Source organism: Leptopilina heterotoma, unplaced genomic scaffold (assembly GCF_015476425.1).
Source record: "Leptopilina heterotoma isolate Lh14 unplaced genomic scaffold, ASM1547642v1 Lhet_11, whole genome shotgun sequence".
NCBI classification, from domain to species: domain Eukaryota; kingdom Metazoa; phylum Arthropoda; class Insecta; order Hymenoptera; family Figitidae; genus Leptopilina; species Leptopilina heterotoma.
In genome coordinates, this window is record NW_025110829.1 from 2066856 (window position 1) to 2085278 (window position 18423).

At 27.8% G+C, this 18423-nt stretch overlaps 1 protein-coding gene across 1 annotated transcript in view; it reads right to left on the reverse strand.

Moving 5' to 3' along the window:
• Window positions 1-11682: 11682 nt before the first annotated feature.
• LOC122503575 (lachesin-like) overlaps window positions 11683-18423 on the reverse strand; it is a 156638-nt gene continuing 149897 nt past the window's right edge. Inside the window, exon 8 of the mRNA XM_043614171.1 lies at window positions 11683-13138. Coding sequence (XP_043470106.1) covers window positions 12903-13138 — 236 coding nt within the window. The 3' untranslated portion in view covers window positions 11683-12902. The remainder of the gene's footprint in view (window positions 13139-18423) is intronic.

The following is an 18423-nucleotide window of genomic DNA, read 5'->3' on the forward strand; positions in this document are numbered from 1 at the left end:
ATAAAGCGTTTGTAAGTGGATCCTCTCTTCGCATTTTTCTTCATACGCTGTGCTGTCTTAAGGAAATATAAAACCCCCTTGAGAAGAGTGAGAGAAACCGTGCTATAACTTATTTCGCCTCGAATCTCAAATTTAATGAATTTAATGAAAAGATTCTTACTTCCTGATTCTTGTTACTAAAAAGATGTACTGAGCCTCTATAATTGCCTAATGGGATAATCTTCCAACGATTTATAGACTCTTAAGCTCTTTTCTTTATCGTTTTATTAGCACGTTAGTTTTGACGTCACTTCATTAATTGTTTATAATTCGAGTTAATATTCATAAAAATAAACAATTATCTGTATAATTTTATTTTTTTAATTATTTAAAAACACTGATAAGGTTAGAAAATTTACAAATAAATTTAAATTTTTAGTCAATATATGTTTTAAAACTTTTTTGACAAGTTTTATAATGCATTTTGTATCGATAGTTGGGTTTATATGTGAAGAGTTACATTTTGATGTTCTAATCGAAAATTGCAACCCACGCATCCCTTGGATAATCTTACCTAAAATCTGAAACACCCTTTCAAGTACCCAAGGGATGAATTGTTTCGTCTCCATTTTCGTGCTTCGTAAACCACCCTAAGAAGGTCACACGTTTCAGTCATAAATTACTATTTATTTGTACCCATAAGAATTGAAGCACTTCTTTTTTCGATAATATTCGTGTCCTTTACATCTTCTTTTGAAAAATTTAATGAACAAACAAAAAAATGATGTTATAAATTTTAATTCATTGAAGATGAATACATTCTTTTAGATATTAAATTAACAAAAAATTAAAACTTGTAAGCAAACAGAAAATTGAATTTTCATATTTGAAAAGCATTGAAGAAATGAAGATAAAAAAATTTTTGTAGTAACATGTGTTATCAACAAGGATGATGTTGTCATTTGCGGATGTGGTTCTGTACCATAGGTTGTGAAATCGGTATAACACCCCCCTCTCCTCCTGTATGGATAACAGCTTGTCAACGAACAAATCGTTCCGGATCGAACACGCCAACACATTGTCAAGCCAGAAATATAGAACGTGCTCGCTATATTGGTCGCCGTTCGTGCGCAAGCGATTTCGAGAGATAGAACAATTTATTATAGGACTCAACAGTAAAGCTGCCTAACACACCTAACCATCATTTGCTACTGAATTTAAAAATTTACATAAAAAAAGTCCATTTTATCGTTTTCATATTATCAACTGGAAATGTTATTTCAATATTCAAAAAGGCAATTCTTGTAAAATTCTCGCGGGATATTAAGATATCCCGGGGATATTAAGGCTATGTCCAAGTTGCGAAATGTAAACAAACCAAAAGGTTACTAAACCAGCACTAAAATTGCAATTTTTCGACAGCCAATTCTCCCACAAAAAATAACATTTTTACACTTTCTTTAAGAAAATGGAAAATTAGAGTATCAAAGTTTCCAATAAAATTGTTTTTGACTATAAGCAATAAAAAGCAATTAGTAAAATAACTAATTAAAGTGACCTGTAAAAGAGCATTTTTGACGCGGCGCGAAAAATAAACTGTTTGAGTATATCAACCGCACGGATGATGAAGAAGTTACATGTCAGCGATTGGACCTTCAACATGTGGAAGGGTAAATTTTTCCCTTTCCTCCTTGAAATTACAAGAGAAAGGGTAAAAACTTCTTTATCGTCCGTGCGGTTGATATAATCAAACAGTTTAATTTTTCGCGACGTGAACTCTGTTGTTCGCTGCGTGTGCGCAAACCGTACCAAGGTCGCAATGACATCACCATGCAAAAAGACACATTTTGTTTTTGACTGAAACTCAGTGGTTTTCTCATTTTTTCAGCTATGCAAGGTGTAGTTACCAAATTCGATACTTTAGTTCGCCATTTCCATAAAGAAAATGTGAATTTATATTGATTTACGCAAATGCGAACAGCGAAAAAATGCCCCATTATAGACCGAATAGTGAAGCATTTTTTCGCGGTTCCCATTTGCGTAAATAAATATAAATTCACATTTTCTTTATGGAAATGGTGAACTAAAGTATCGAATTTGGTTACTAAACTTTGAATAACTGAAAAAATGAGAAAACCACTGAGTTTCAGTCAAAAACAAAATGTGCCTTTTTGCATGGTGATGTCATTGCGACCTTGGTACGGTCTGCGCACGCGCAGCGAGCAACAGAGTTCACGTCGCGAAAAATTAAACTGTTTGACTATATCAACCGCACGGACGATGAAGAAATTTTTACCCTTTTTCTTGTAATTTCAAGGAGGAAAGGGAAAAATTTTCCTTTCCACATGTTGAAGGTCCAATCGCTGACATGTAACTTCTTCATCATTCGTGCGGTTGATATACTCAAACAGTTTATTTTTCGCGACGCGTCAAAAATGCTCTTTTACAGGTCATTTTAATTAGTTATTTTACTAATTGCTTTTTATTGCTCAGAGTCAAAAATGATTTCATTGGAAACTTTGACACTCTAATTTTCCATTTTCGTAAAGAAAGTGTAAAAATGTTATTTTTTGTGGGAGAATTGGCTGTCGAAAAATTGCAATTTTAGTGCTGGTTTAGTAACCTTTTGGTTTGTTTACATTTCGCAACTTGGACATAGCGCATGCGCTGACATATGCCACGCGGGATGACCCACGAAAGAAAACTTTGCATATCCCAGGGACCTCCCAGGGATATCCAGTGGATATCCTTGAGATATCCAAATTTCCGTCCCGTGAGATATCTTATGGGATATCCCTGAGATATCCTAGGGATATCACGGGATGGAAATGGGATAATCGCGGGATATCCCGTGCTGTGAGGGCAGATTCGTAATCTGAACATGACTGTTCAAACCACATCTTAATAAGATCTAAATAGAAATGTGATGATCGAAATAGAACAGTGATGTCTTGCAGTGATAACCATCCTAAATATTTAAAAAAAATTTATAACTCGCTTGCAATTCATTTAAATATACTCCTTCCCTTTTTCATTAAACACTTTTTTCTATATAATTTCAGCTGGAAGAATAAAAAGTTTGTTAAGTATTTACATACATTAATTCTTTGAGCTTTTAGCGGACCTTTATTGTCGAAGATTCCTTCATTCCCGGAACGTTTGAAGTGATTGAAGTTGATGATGTACGAGAGCTGCTTAGTTGGAAAAGCTCTTTTGCCCCTTCGTTATTGGAGAATTTCAAGACTATGTTCCATAATAATTCTTTTTCTTCAGACGAATATTATCATCGTGTCTTCGACTTTATCTGCCATTAACACAGAGATTTTAAACGTTATATTTACGAAAAAAATGAGGGGAAATGAAAAAAAAATTTCTGGTTAGTCACTCACCACTAAAGTCAGCCAAGTGTCTCTCGTAAAAAATGTAATATCAGATGCAATAAACCATCGAAAGACCGTGGAATACTTACTCGAAGACATTAAATGTAAAACAATGTCAGCAGTTTGCTTTCAATAAGGGAAAACCGATTTTATTCATATTCCAAGAATTATTAATTTTCCCCGTAAGTGTAAAAAGTTATAAATAATATTGGTAGTTAAATTTTATTTTCATCAATTATTTTTTTTTAATTGTTTTTCAAAAGCATAATATTTTCAAAATATTAACCTTCGGAGCACACACCTTTTATTTTCGAACAAGAAGCACACTGAGAGTCACTGAGACCCTGTTCACTTTTAAAAACTATTTTATTATTATTTATTATTTTTAAAAAAATTTTAAACTGATATTTTACTTATGTATTCTTGAATAGTGTTACAATAAAATAAAAATAAATTCCATACTGCAGTCCGACGATCGAGAATACGGTGAAACCTTTTGAGCCACCATCTTCTCTTGATCTTGGTTATTCCAGTTAAGGTTAGACATCATGTTGGTGATTATTCTGCATCTTTGCTTATGTAAGGGGTATATAAGTACGTAGGATAACAAAAATAATTACTATATATAAGAATGTGGTTAAATATAAAAATATTAAAAAATTAAAATCCCACGCCATGTATCCTGGAAAACCTGAAAAAGGTTACTTTTTATGAATTGTGAATTAAATTAATTTTGATGACCCAGATATTAATTGGATTTGTTCTAGACTATAAATGTATACTTTCGATATTTTTTACTTTTAACTGACATTCATGAATTTCGTTTTAAACATATGCAACGAATAGCAAAATTTCTGAAGAATTTGCATCCTTTGATACAAATTTTATAAATTTAACATATTATATCAAATTTTAATCAAATATTGAAAAATGTCCATTTTACCAGTGAAAGAATGTTGACCAGTAAAAGAACAGTTGCATTTTCTAGTGAAATAACATATCAAATTTATATTAATACAGTGTCTAACAATAACAAAAATTATGTGAAAAACATTACAAATATTCTAAAACAATTTTGCAACTTACTATTATTCATATTTTTCTGATTTCACACCCAGAAATATTACTTAATTGCACCTAAAACCTGTAACATTTTTTCTGTTTATGCTTCATTCAATTGTCATGTTCATAACCCACCAAAAAATTAAAAAAATTAGTTTCAGAGATAACTTGCGTATTGAATCTATTTTTTATCATAAACTATATTTTGAAGAAATAAGGAACTAAAAAATATTTTTTTATATTGCTAAAAGTTATAATTTGTGAAATATCGTGATAAATAATCAATTTGTTCTTTTACTGGTGTCAATTCTTTCACTGGTGCAACTACCCTATTTAAAATTAATAAGACGATAAGACAGTCGATATTAAAAATGTTTCTTCCACTGTTAACATCTTTCTCCCATGTCGTTCTACAATTTCTGCAGTATACAAATCTATTTGGACTTTTTTATTTTTCTATGACTCTGAAACAACTAGTGCAACATGCAGTTGTGTGAAATTCATTTGCTGTTATCACTTTTAAATGTTTTTCACCAAAAATTTTGGGGTGATCTTTTTAAAACGTTTTATAATACGATTAATGGGTGTTCCAACGTAACCATTACAAATATTTGTCACTAGAATTAGAAGAAGTATTTCCGTTTTTATTCACAAATCAAAATTTTTTGTAGAGTAGAGTGGGTCAAAAAAGACATGTTTTTACATTTAACGCTATAAAATCGAAATTGAAAATTTTTTTCTCAAATTTCAAATTGATATTGTAACTTTAGTTATTAAGCTTGAAAATCTTTGACGTAAATTTTTTTATCCCATGAAAGGACTAAGTTATAAGAGTTTTACGAAAGCACTGCAAGTGGCTTTTTTGCACCATCTGGTAGGGGGAAAAACCACCTCGCGATTTTAACAAAATATATTATTAATTTTTGTGTTTTTATAGTTTTCCTTTATTGATATAACAAATAATCTTATTTTTTTAATATTTTAATTTTTCAGAGTTTTTAGCAAGAAAAATTGAATATTATGTTAAGTTTACCTGTTTCCAATTTACAGTGCCAATTTTTCGTACAGCTTTTCTAAAAGTCCTCCTTAAGTTTCACCACAGATGTAATACTTTGTAGCAATTCGTTTTTTATTTTTTTAAGTTCACTTTGAACTATGTTTTCGTCGTGTTTAATTAATTTTATTAAGTAAACAGGAGAAATTTTGTAAAATAAGAAGGTTAATATGAATAGAAAACAAATGAATATTACGTAATATTCAATGGATTTTTTCCCTGGCTTTTTAACCCCCAAGCCCAACACAAGTTTTTCTAAAAGCTATAATAAATTTTAAATTTAGTTCAATTAATAGGTAAAATAAACTTTTTACACGAATGCATTCGGACAAGTGGTTAAATTTAGTTGAATTTTCAAAAATTATCATCGTATACGTTTTAAGTATATTTTTTTTCCTTACGTACAAACATTTACTTTTATTTTCCATTCACTTAAACAATTGTTTAAGTGAACAACATATTACAACATATTACAACATATTACAACTTAAGTTGTAATATGCTTGAAAAGTTCATCGAAATGTTTTGTGCAGAGCAACTCAAAAATTAAAATTCCAATAAAAACTTTATTATTATAGATACAACATCCAAACTAAAATCAGTAGTTGCATATTACCTAATATTATTTTTTATTTATATTCTAAATGGCTGATAAATCGCTTTAATACTTTTTGAATAAACCTCAAATGGCTTTTTTTGACCATGGCTTTTTCACCATTTAAAATTGTTCAATTTTCCATGCCGTTAAATAATATTTCCTGAAATGAAGAAACTCTTCAATTGAGAACAGGAAAACTAATCTAAACTCATTTAAACTTGATGAGCGCACTTTTATCTTCCTTTCATTTTTTTGCGTTTTAAAAAAAAACTCATGAACACCTGTTTTTAAAGTAGAAAAACGGATTTTCGACTTGACAAGTGATCTAAGTACTGGATTAACTCCAGTTCTATCTTAGTCTAAGAATCTGAAGTGCTTATGTGAACACTGTCACGTTCTCGAAAGTAACTTCGAAATGAAGTGCGACGTTGGATTTTTTTTTTTTTGCACATCAGATCCCGTGAAGAATCTAGTGGCAAGCGTAATAATAATGGTGGGTCGGAACAAGAGTAATAGAAGTTAGAACTAGTACAAAAGAAATGAACAAAGAAAGAGAAAAATATCTAACCAGAACCAAGAAATGCCTGAGCCACCTCCGTGTGTCCAAACTCACTATGTTATCGATCGATTCGAAACTAAGATTAACTGCTCCGACGTATTTTTTGTATGACGGGATGATGCTGCAAAAAAATGAGGTAGAAAATAAAAAATACTTTTAAAATAATGTTTTTTCTATTTTTCTTTTCCTAAAGTTAATTTAATAATAGAAAACTAATTTATTAATTAAAAATAAACAAATTCAATCTGAAAGTACTGAAATATTTTTGTAATATACGAAACTACATAGAGTAATCACAAGTATGTAAATAACTATTTAGTAAGAATTAAAACACTTGGTGACTTGTGGACATCTACGCGGCTCTTATGTCTAAAAAACGTTTTTAGGACTCCTTTTTTCCAATAACTTTTTGACTTTTTCGTTTTATTTTTGTCTAAAAATGAATTTTTTAAACTGAAGAATATGGTTAAACTAGATTATAAAGATAAATTATTTTTTCACAACACAGGAAATTAATTAGTCAAAAAGTTATGAGAAATTAAAAATGTAGAAAATATGGTTTGGGTCATCCTATGTATGAAAATCGAAAACGTTACAAAATATAATTAAGCAATTTTAACGTATGCATTGACTCCGTAGCTTTTATATTTTTTATATTACAAAATACGAATGCAGAATAAAAAAATGAATGAATACAGAGAAATTACAGATTATAATATGGGCTGACATAATATCATAGGTAAGTAACTAATAATTTTCCACTAATGAATCAAGTTTAAATTTATTATTTTTGGAGTTTTAAGCTGTACGCCACTCAACATCCACGTGGAGCGACAAACAAAACTAATATTTCACCACTAAGATGGAATACTCATGCTGGCACTTGATGTACAAAATAGAATTTAAATACTCTACTGTAATTTTACTAACGTATATAAGACATTGTATATAAAATTATAATAATTATAATAAAAAATTTATTCTTATTATACCTTAATTTTAATTTAACATCAAAACATTCTATTTTTTCAAAAATATTGTAACTTTGACTTAAACTTTAATTTTTAAATGTTTAATAATTTCCTATACAAATTTATTTATTTTATTTCGTTATTTTTTATTTGTTACAAAATAACTTTCTTACGAAGGTTTAATTATCACCTCATTAATGACGCATTGGACATATATTTGACATTACATTATTAATTATTTCTTTTAATATCATAATTCTCGCTCACCATAAGTTACACAGGCACACAAAAAAATAAAAGTGTTCTGTTTATTAAACCAGACCTACATGTCTTATAGTATTTTTGACCGCTGAAAACAAATAGGATGTCAGAATTGCTCCATCACCTTCTGTTTTTTTTTAAATCGAAAAAACTACCCTTAAATGTAAAAATTCAAAGTTTAAGGTAAAAAAATTAAATAACAGATTGTGTTGCAAAACAGAACAATAAATTTATGTACTTCTCTTACAACAAGTCAGAATTAAAACATCACCCTCTTTTTTTAAATCGAAAAACTACCCTTAAATGTACAAATTCAAAGTTTACAGTAAAAAAATTAAATAACAGATTGTGTTAGAAAACAGAACAATAAATTTATGTACTTCTGTTACAACAACTCAGAAACAATGTAAGAATTAAAACATCACCCTCTTTTTTTAAATCGAAAAACTGGCCTTAAATGCGCAAATTCAAAGTTTAAAGTTAAACAATAAAATAGCAGATTGTGTTGCAAAACAGAATAATAAACTTATGCACTTCTCTTACAATAACTCAGAAACAATGTTAGAATTGCTCCACCACCCTTTCTTTTTTTAAATGGAAAAAACCACCTTTAAATATGCAAATCCAAACTTTAAAGTAAAAAACATAAAGTAAAAAACATTTAGGTACCATTTTCTCGAAAACAACTTGACGGATATGGTTCTCCTTTTTTTAAAATACTTGAACATTAATAAACTGTAATCTGGTCGTTCGGTTTTACAAATAAATTAGTTTATTTAAAATCATTTAATTATTTACAAAAAAAACCAAGAAAACGAGTAATAATTTTTTCAAAATGGCACAGAAAATTTAGAAATAAAAATTTGGCTTCATCGAACGATCAGATTTTAGTTCTTTTGTATATAAAATCATCAGAAAAAAAGTTTGATGAAAAGTAATCATTTGGAGCTGAGAAAATGGTACCTAATAATAGTCATATTTCAATGGGATTTTACAACTGCTCTTTCCCCCCTTAAAACAAAACAATAAATTTATATATTTCTCTTTCAACAACTCAAATCAATGTCAAAATTAAAACATCACCCCTTGTTTTTGTTAAAATTAAAAAATCTTCCCTTAACATGAAGAAAATGAGAAAAAAGATTAATTTTTTAAAGGAAGCATACATTTCTGTATTTTTCCTTTAAAAACTCAAAATCAGCGTCAGAATTAAAACGTCACTATTAGTTTCAGTTAAAATTTGAAAAAACCACCCTTAAAATGATAAAATTCAGATTTTTCAGGCGGAAATTTAAAAAAATTTTCTAACTTCACTTTGTTTTAAAAAAGGGAAACAAATAAAAGAAAATGAAATCCATTACGCACCGCTCATTTGAAAATAAGATACAGAAATACATGGTTTCTAATGGTTCTTTTAAAAAACTCATTTAAATTTTTTTTTTCCTTTAAAGTCTAAGTTTATTTATATAAGGGTATAGTTTTTACGATTTAAGAAAAATTAGAGGGTGGTGATTTAATTCTGTCTCTGTTTTTTAGTTGTGAGAACAAAAGTACAGAAACGTATGCTTCTGTTTAAAAAATTCATTTTTTTCTTGTAAACCCTGAGTTCTACCTTTTAAGAGTAGTTTTTTTTATATAAAAAACGTAATTGCTTCCGTTTAAAAATTTAATCTTTTTTTTTATTTTTTCCCTGTCAAATGTGAGTTTATCCTCTTGAGGGTAGTTTTCTTTAATTTAAACAAAAGTCTGGGGTGCTTTTGAGTTGTTGTAAGAGAAGTACATAAATTTATTGTTTAGTTGTCAAAAACAATCTGTTATTTCATTTTTTTGCTAAAACTTTGAATCAAAACATTTAAGGGTAGTTTTTTCGATTTAAAAAAAAACAGAGGGTGATAGAACAATTTTGACTTCCTATTTGTTTTCAGCGGGCAAAAATACTTTAAGACATGTAGGTCTGGTTCAATAAACAGACCACTTTTGTTTTCTTGTGTGCCTGTGTTATCTATTCCTTAGATTTGTAGTTTTCATTATTTATATTTTTCCACCGACGTAATATTATTATTCCCTTAAATTATTATTTCTATACATAAATCGATTGTAAAACAATAAATGTGCTTTTCTCGAAACTATGTTTGCAAAATCGTTAACCACTCAAACAAATAGATGGATTAGAAAAAATTTATAAAACTTATTAAAGATATAGTTAACGAACTGATCAGCGGATTTCTTTTCCTAATCAAAATTTTAATTTTTGCATGCGGCTGACTGTCCCTTGCCCTTAAAAACTCGCAGTTAGTCAATCTGACTATCTTCTTCTAATTATTATTATTAAAAATATAATTCAAAATACTATCAACTCTTATCCTCTTTCGAAATAAGATTTCCACGGAAGTCTTACTTATAAAAATAGAAATAATTTATGATGATGGTAAATTACATTCTGACATAACGCTGATCATAAAATAATTTTTGTTATTTAACCTTAAACCTTTTTTACCTTAATGAGTATAGTCTGATCATTGTGATTCATTTTTAAAAACTATTCTTATTTCATTATTTCTGGTGACATCTGAAACTAAATTCCTGTAACTCTTAGAGAACGAATTCTCATAAAATCAATAAGAGGATGGTAACAGAACAATGCTACAACTGTTGGTAATATTTTATCCTTTTACGTACCAGATATTCAGTTTACATTTTTCTGATACTGATGATAAAATTCAATAAGAAAATTGTATACCATTCTATGATAAAATGGTTTAATGTATTGTTAGTTGTTGGTAATTTTTGTTTATTTGCAATTTCACTTTCTTTCAAAAAAAATTTTTTTTTCTTATAATTTCAAGTGTACTATTATTTATTTTCATATTTTTGATACTATGTAACTGTCACATTCATTTATTTAAACTAATTGGTATACATTTTTTTAGAAGAATGGAACCATCAATAGATAAGAAAAATAAATTGAAAAATTACCATGTTTTGATAATAAAAAAGTGAAAAATATATTTATAATTTTCAAATGAAAAATAAATGGTAAATATTTATCGATTTCGTTAAAACTTTATTTTTTAATGTTAACCACGTGAATTATTTAATAATAAAGAACAATATACTTAGTAATTTAAATTATTTTTAATTAATATTATTATAATTTATATTTTGAAAAAACGTACAATGTAAATATAGAATAATTATTAAAACCAAGATTAAAACCAGGAAAGTAAATAAAAAAACAAATAACCCATACAGCATATATATTTTCTGAATATTTTATTAAGGATGTGAAATATTTGACTGCAATGTCTTTAAAAAATTGATGCATATTTTTTTTAAATTTTTGAAATATTTCAATGCAATATTTTTTTACAAGTGAATATTTCTCTATTTTTACCAACATTTCATAGACTTCACATTGAAATTCTTCAAATCTTTCAATAAAATATTCAAGAAATATCATGTGCTATGTAGAAAAAAATCATGAAAAGAAGATATTGAAATATCAGAAAAGAAGTGTACAAGAAAAATTGAGACGAAAAAAGAAAATTACAAAAAGGGAATTTAAAAAAAACGAAAATAAGTGAAGTAAAGTAAAAAAATAAGAATAAAGAATATAAATATGACATAAAATAATAAAGCTAGAGAATAAGAAGGAAGTTATATAAAAATAGTACGAAAGAGGAGAAAGAAATAAAAGGAAAACTATGAACATAGAATTCTATAGAGTAAGGGGAATAAAATTTTATATCTAAAAAGTAAATATAAAATATTGATGTATTAGGAATAGGGATTTGAATTATGAACAACAAAAATCGAAATTAACTAACATTTATGATCTATTTGACATCGTTCAACGTATTTACATTTAAAAAAATCAAAGAATCGTTCTTAATATATAACACACGTATTTACAACCTCCCTGAGACTTATACTATTGAAATATACAATTTTTACTGCTCTATGTACAATTACAATAATATTTCAATTTCAACACATCAGGCATTTAAATATTTACATTATTGATAAACTTAATAACATTTTCACATTGAAAATTATAAAGTCAAATCTTAACTTACTTACAAAGTAAACAATTTGTCAACATTTCAACTAAATGTAAATGAAAACCATCTTCTTAATTCAAATTACATTTGTTCATTCACATACCCCCCAAAATATATTTCATAAATATTTTTTTGCCCATCAATCGAAAAATATTTCCTCTCATTCTTCTTTACGTTACATTTATTTTGTTATAAGTAAAATAGAAATCATTCCTAAAACGTTTCCCTCAATCATTTTACAACACGATATTTTAGAACGAATTTTCCTGCCTTTTTCATTTCTGTCTTGTTCTTTCAAGATATTTCTAAAGAGACAGTGGAGAGACGAATTGCCGTTGAAAAATTGAAAGCATAAGAGAACGCAATGTTCGAACATTTTGCTGAAATGCAACACGTGACGTGGAAGACAAATGTGTCAGTAGAAAACGATTCTCTAAATATATCAGAAGATTGGCGAATTTCAAATGAAAGCGATTTGATATTTTCTTAAGTATGAACCAAAATTGATGGATCGCGTTTTTTTTTATTTATTTTCTTTTTTACAATAAAACATTTGTGAATTTATTTTTTTTAACAAAGTTTCTATGTAGTAGAAAAGAATGCTTTTAAGTTTTCTAACAATTGTTACCATCAATTCCGTGACGAAAATATCAATTTTCAAATCATCAAATATCGTTAAAACTTATTTTACAAGTTTCCACTTAAAATTAAATTGAACAAAAGTTTCTAAAGTGGAGATTCACTAACTATAAGCTCTTTTTGATGTATCTTTCGGATAGTGTACGAAAGTTTTCAAGAGAATTCAAATAATTGAAGTTATCTTCAAGGATAAAGTATCGATGAAATTAACTTAAAATCCTAGATTCGTTAGAATCATTTCATCCATGAATTCAATGCGGAATGATACAAATAACTAAATTAATTTCATGGCAATCGTGAAAGATTCTTTTTTTAAACAAAATTTCAAGATATCGTGTCTACGACGACAATCTTAAAAGCATAATTGCGGCGATTGTTGATTTTGCAAGATTGAAGTAATTGGATGAGGCAGTCGCTGATGGGAAGTCATTCGTCTCCTCACTGGTATCTTCTTCGGTTAATGCTGCTAAATCCTTTATTCCCGCCGAATGCTTTTCATGACCGTAATCCACTTTCCACGATTTCTTCGAATCTCTTCTTGAATTTGGTCGTCTAGTTGCAGGTTTCGCTATTTCTGAAAACAATAAAATATTTTTTATTGACAAACTTTATTTTTATGTCACAATTGGAATATTTTTACAATTATAATTTATTGTAGCGTTGATTTTAAATAATCTCGTTATAAATGCTCAATTAAAGTTTCATTGGAATTCATTAATTTAATTTGTGTATTAATTATTGAAATATAAATTTATAACTAACGAATATTACTGATACGGTAGACGGTCCCGAACTCAACATTTATTATTGTTGAATTGCATGGAATCAAAATGGTAATTGAGTTGTAATTATTTACTTTGTCAATTAAGGGAGAATTCCTTGTGTCTTGATCAATAGAAAGTTATATTATTTAAGGTATTTGTTTATATATTGTAAAAAATATAATTTCCAACCAGTAGAAAAGGTTTCTTAAATAGTTATCACAGTTTCGAGATAAAAATGTGGTTAATCTGTTAAGTAGAAGCAACACATTGATATAAAAATAGAGGACGCGAGTCCCTTAAATGAAAGCGTCACACAGAAGGTGCCAAATGTACTTTTTGTGTCAAAATCAGTCTAGAGGTCATAATTATCATTCAAATTAAACAAAAATTTTTTGTAATTCTTCGTTACTAAATTCTCTATCGATTTCTCGATGCTGATTTTTTAATTTTTGTTTATTTATACTTAATTGTTTACAACAAAGTATGAAAAAGTCGATATGTTGCTATAAAATAAAGTTTTTAACATTCAAAAAATTTATAAGTACATTAGAAATCATATTTTAGTATTCCTGAAATAAAAAATTTTATATAATTTCACTTTTATTAAATAAACAATACATTAATTAATTAACTTTTGTAAAAAAGAACATAATTGCAAAAAATCAATTTGGAGTATATTTCTTTTAGTTTTTTACCCGAAATTTAAAGGGTCATTAACGTAAATAAACATTCAGTATTAATTTCATAAATTAGTAAATTGTTTAAACAATTTTTTATTGTTAATTATAAATTTTTTTAACATTAATCATGAAAATTCCAATTTTTTTTACACTTCTCAACATTTTACACAGAAAATAATTAAATATAAAAATAAAGGGTGTTGTGTAGATATTTAATAATTGTTTAAATAAATTAATTTGTTAGATAATCAACTATTATTACCTAAAATATTAACAAAATTTAACTAAATGGATCAAAGTTATTCGTTTTTCAAAAAAAATTTACTTTAATGTTTAATGCCCGGTAAAATCCACAATTTAAAACATTTTTTAAAATCTTTTTTTCCTAAAATCTTCTGCGTCATAAAACACTACCTTTATACAAAGTTCTACAAAAATTGAAAGACCCATGACCAACTTTAATTTTTTTTCGAGAAAATTTGACCCATATTTGAAAATTTGAATAAATCAACAAAAAATTTGTACTAATTCACCTTTTTCTAATGAAATAAAGACCATCAACTCAGGAATCATTTACACCAAAATTATTATCTTTTAATTTCTAACCATTTCGTCTTAAATTTTATTAATAATTAAACATTGGACACTTAATTTTAAATAACGAAAAATGAAATAAAATGTTTTCATAGAAACAATCTTAAAATTTACATTTTTGAAAAAGTGCATTTGGCCATCTCTCCCGGAATGTCCGGGTGAGATGGCCACATGTGTGCGGGAGAGATGGTTAATACTTATAATTTTTGGCTTTTAGTTTAAACTTAATTTTTAATCATTCACATTACTTTCCTCTTTTTCTAGTCACATTTTGAACATTTTTAATGCAATAATTAATTATTGCAATTTTTAATGCATTATTAAGTGCAGTTTTCATGTTAGCCAAAAGTGTCGAATACTATCTTCAATCAATATCGTTTGGTTTTAACTTTCGGGACAACCTACGAATAGATTTTCATCTCTGGTGTCAATTGGATCAATTATTTTATTATCAGAGGTATTTTAAGTTATTTTTTTGTAATATTTCTTGAATATCTAAAATTAACATAAAAAATTAAAATAAAAGTCACTTATGGCCATCTTACCCAATAATACATGACAGAAGTAAACATCAAAATATTAAATAAATAAAATAATTTTTTCATTCATTTTTTGTTTATATCGAAGCGTGGGTTATGCACAACTCAATAAAACTTCAAATTGAAAACTCCGTTAAAAAATAACAATATAAGAATAAGAAATCTGAAATTCTCAAATTATTTTAGACTTATTTTTTACATTTATTACACAGTAAAAAGTAAATCTTAATTTAAGAGCTGCCTTAAATTCAACACTGTCTGCTATAATGTTAAAGGATACGAAAAACGTGCGTAAATTCAACATTCACTGTCTTAAAAATGTTGCATCTTAATTTAAGGCAGCTTTTGTGCCTTAAAATAAGATTTTCTTTTTACTGTGTATTAGTCACAAAAGATTGAAGAATAACCAATAATAAGTGATATTTTTTTACAAATTCTGTAAAATATTTGAATTGTCCATCTCCCCCGGACTTACCCAATATGAAATCAATTATTTTTGTGATTTTCACGCATTCGGACAAACATTTTAAGCTTCTGCTTTTTCATAATATCTCTGTTTCTCGAGAAATAACTTGTTAAGTTTGAAATCAAAAATAACAGTACTCACTCGCGATGGGAGAGATATTAAAAAAGGATTTTCAACTGTCAAGTTAATGAACAGGTATCCTTAATAATAGCTCATGTTACAAGCACCTGGGGAAAACAATCAGTCGAACGAATGGACTTTCTGCCATATACAGAGTTTGAAAATGACAAATTGGAATGTCATTCTGACAGTTTGGCCAAGCTTAAACGTTAGTGTCATTCACACGCTGCGGTATAATGTGACGAGGCAGGATTATTAAGTGTGCGAATAAATTAAAATACACCAAAACGATAATTTCATGACTCGATAATATAAATGTTTTATAATCTTTAATGTACTTATTTTAATTCCTGTCAATTAAATTTTGTACATTTAAACATTTATTTAAATATCATATTCATTTTAAAGCACATTTTGTCCTCTTTTAATTTGTACAGTGTAGAAAGATTTTCTCTAAATATAACTTGTTACTAAAATTATAAAATTGTCGATTAAACTAAAATAGAAAACTTTTAATTAAAAAAATATTGAACATTATTTACTCTTTTGTTTTAATATGCAATTTTTTTTTGTATTGTATTTATGTCCTTTGAAATTTTTGAAATTTTTTAAAAAATGTTTTTAGGGGCCGTACACATAATACGTCACGCGGCTAGGGGGAGGGAGGGGGTCTGAGAATTGTGACTACTATAAGTGTGACATAGGGGGGGGGGGTGAACTCATGTGTTACGTCACAATCTTTTAAATTCAAAGATTATAAGAAATTATATGTGACAATGTCACTTTTTCTAAATAAAACAAGTTAAAAATGCTTTAAACTATTTAATATCTACACGGAGAGAGAATATATATTAAATTTTGTAAAAGTATTTTCAAATTGGGGAAAAAGTGCGACAAAGCGAAATTTTGATATAAAAAATACTAAACTTTAAAAAAACTTATGTGAAATTTAGTATAATTATATCAAATATCAAGAATATTAATTAAATTCTAATATAACTTTAATAAATTTCACAAAACTTTTTTTAAAGTTTAGTATTTTCTATATCAAAATTTCGCTTTGTTGCACTTTTTCCCCAATTTGAAAATATTTTTACAAAATTTAATATATTTCTCTCTCCGTGTATCACGTACCTGTTTAACATCTATTGGTATATTATTTATAATATGATAAATAATATATTCTCTTAATTTGAATCAGTTAAAAATCATGGTTTTAACTGACAATCAGCAGTGACTGACTTTTTGCTTCTGAATCAGTTAAAAATAACTGAAAAATTATCCACAAAACACTGAAACTTTTCTAAATATGTATATTAAAGATTTGCTTGCATACTTCGAAAAATTTACTTGCAAAATTTATTTTAAAATTTTGTAAAGATATAAATTTCTCACTCCAATAAATGTTTATCGTCAAATTTTCTTAACCCTTTGGCTGTCAACGAGATTTCCACTGTTTGGGCCAAAAGTGTCTTGAAAAAATTTTTAATGGATTTTTATGAAACTTGGTACCCTAAGGTTTGTGGGATCGCTGATTACGAATCTGACATCAGTTTTTCGAAATTCAAAATGGCGGATCCAAGATGGCGGAAATTTTTTCAAAATTCGTCGAATTTGCTTGAAACTTGTTACTCGGGGGTTTTAAGGGTCGCTGATTACGAATCTAATATTAGTTTTCCAAAATTCAAAATGGTAGATCCAATATGGCGGACAATGAAATAAAAAATTGATCAGATTGACTTGAAACTGAATACTTGGGGATTTTCAGGGTCGCTGATTACGAATCTGAAATCAGTTTTTCAAAATTCAAAATATCTGGTTCAATATAGCGGAAAATTTTTTAAAATTTATTGAATTTGTTTGAAACTGGTTAATCTGACATCAGTATGATAATTTTTGGTGAAATAAAATTTCTATAAATAACCTGAAAAAATAATAACAGATTCGTAATCAGCGACCCTAAAAACCCCCGAGTATTCAGTTTCAAGCCATTATAATTAATTTTTTATTTTTGTCGTCCGCCATATTGGATCCGCCATTTTGAACTTTGGAAAACTAATGTCATATTCGTAATCAGCGACCTCGAAAACCCCCGAGCAAACGGTTTCAGGAACATTTAACCCGTCAGCACTCGCGCATAGAGAAAAAGTCTCACGCAACACTACTCAACCTATAGGGAACTCTTGGAGTGCGAGTGAGACACTAAAAAAGCGATAGTGCTGACGGGTTAAGAAGTTTTTAATCACCTTCTCTAAGTTGCGCATATATGTGTCATGAACCACTTTTGGCCAGTTTAGTTTTGCGCATATATGCGTCAGCGACAGTCAATGGGTTAAAAATATAGCTTAAAACTTTCCTGAACATTTGAATCACATTTTCGACTATTATACTTTCGTGAAAATTTTCCTGAAAATTTAACTTAAATTTTCAGGAAAGTTTCGCGCTAAACATTTATTGAAGTGGGATATTTAAATCTTTACATAATTTTCACTAAACTTTGCATTTAAATATTTCGAAGCTTGCGAGTAAATCTTTAATAAATTGTTGGAAAAGTTTCGATGCTATGTAGGTAGTTAAACGTGACTAATTGAATTAATAAAAAAAATTGTATTGAAACGTCAGTTATTTTTAACTAATTGTCAGAAAAAAATATTACTATTTGAATTTAGCGTCTGACTTTTTGCTTCTAAATCAGT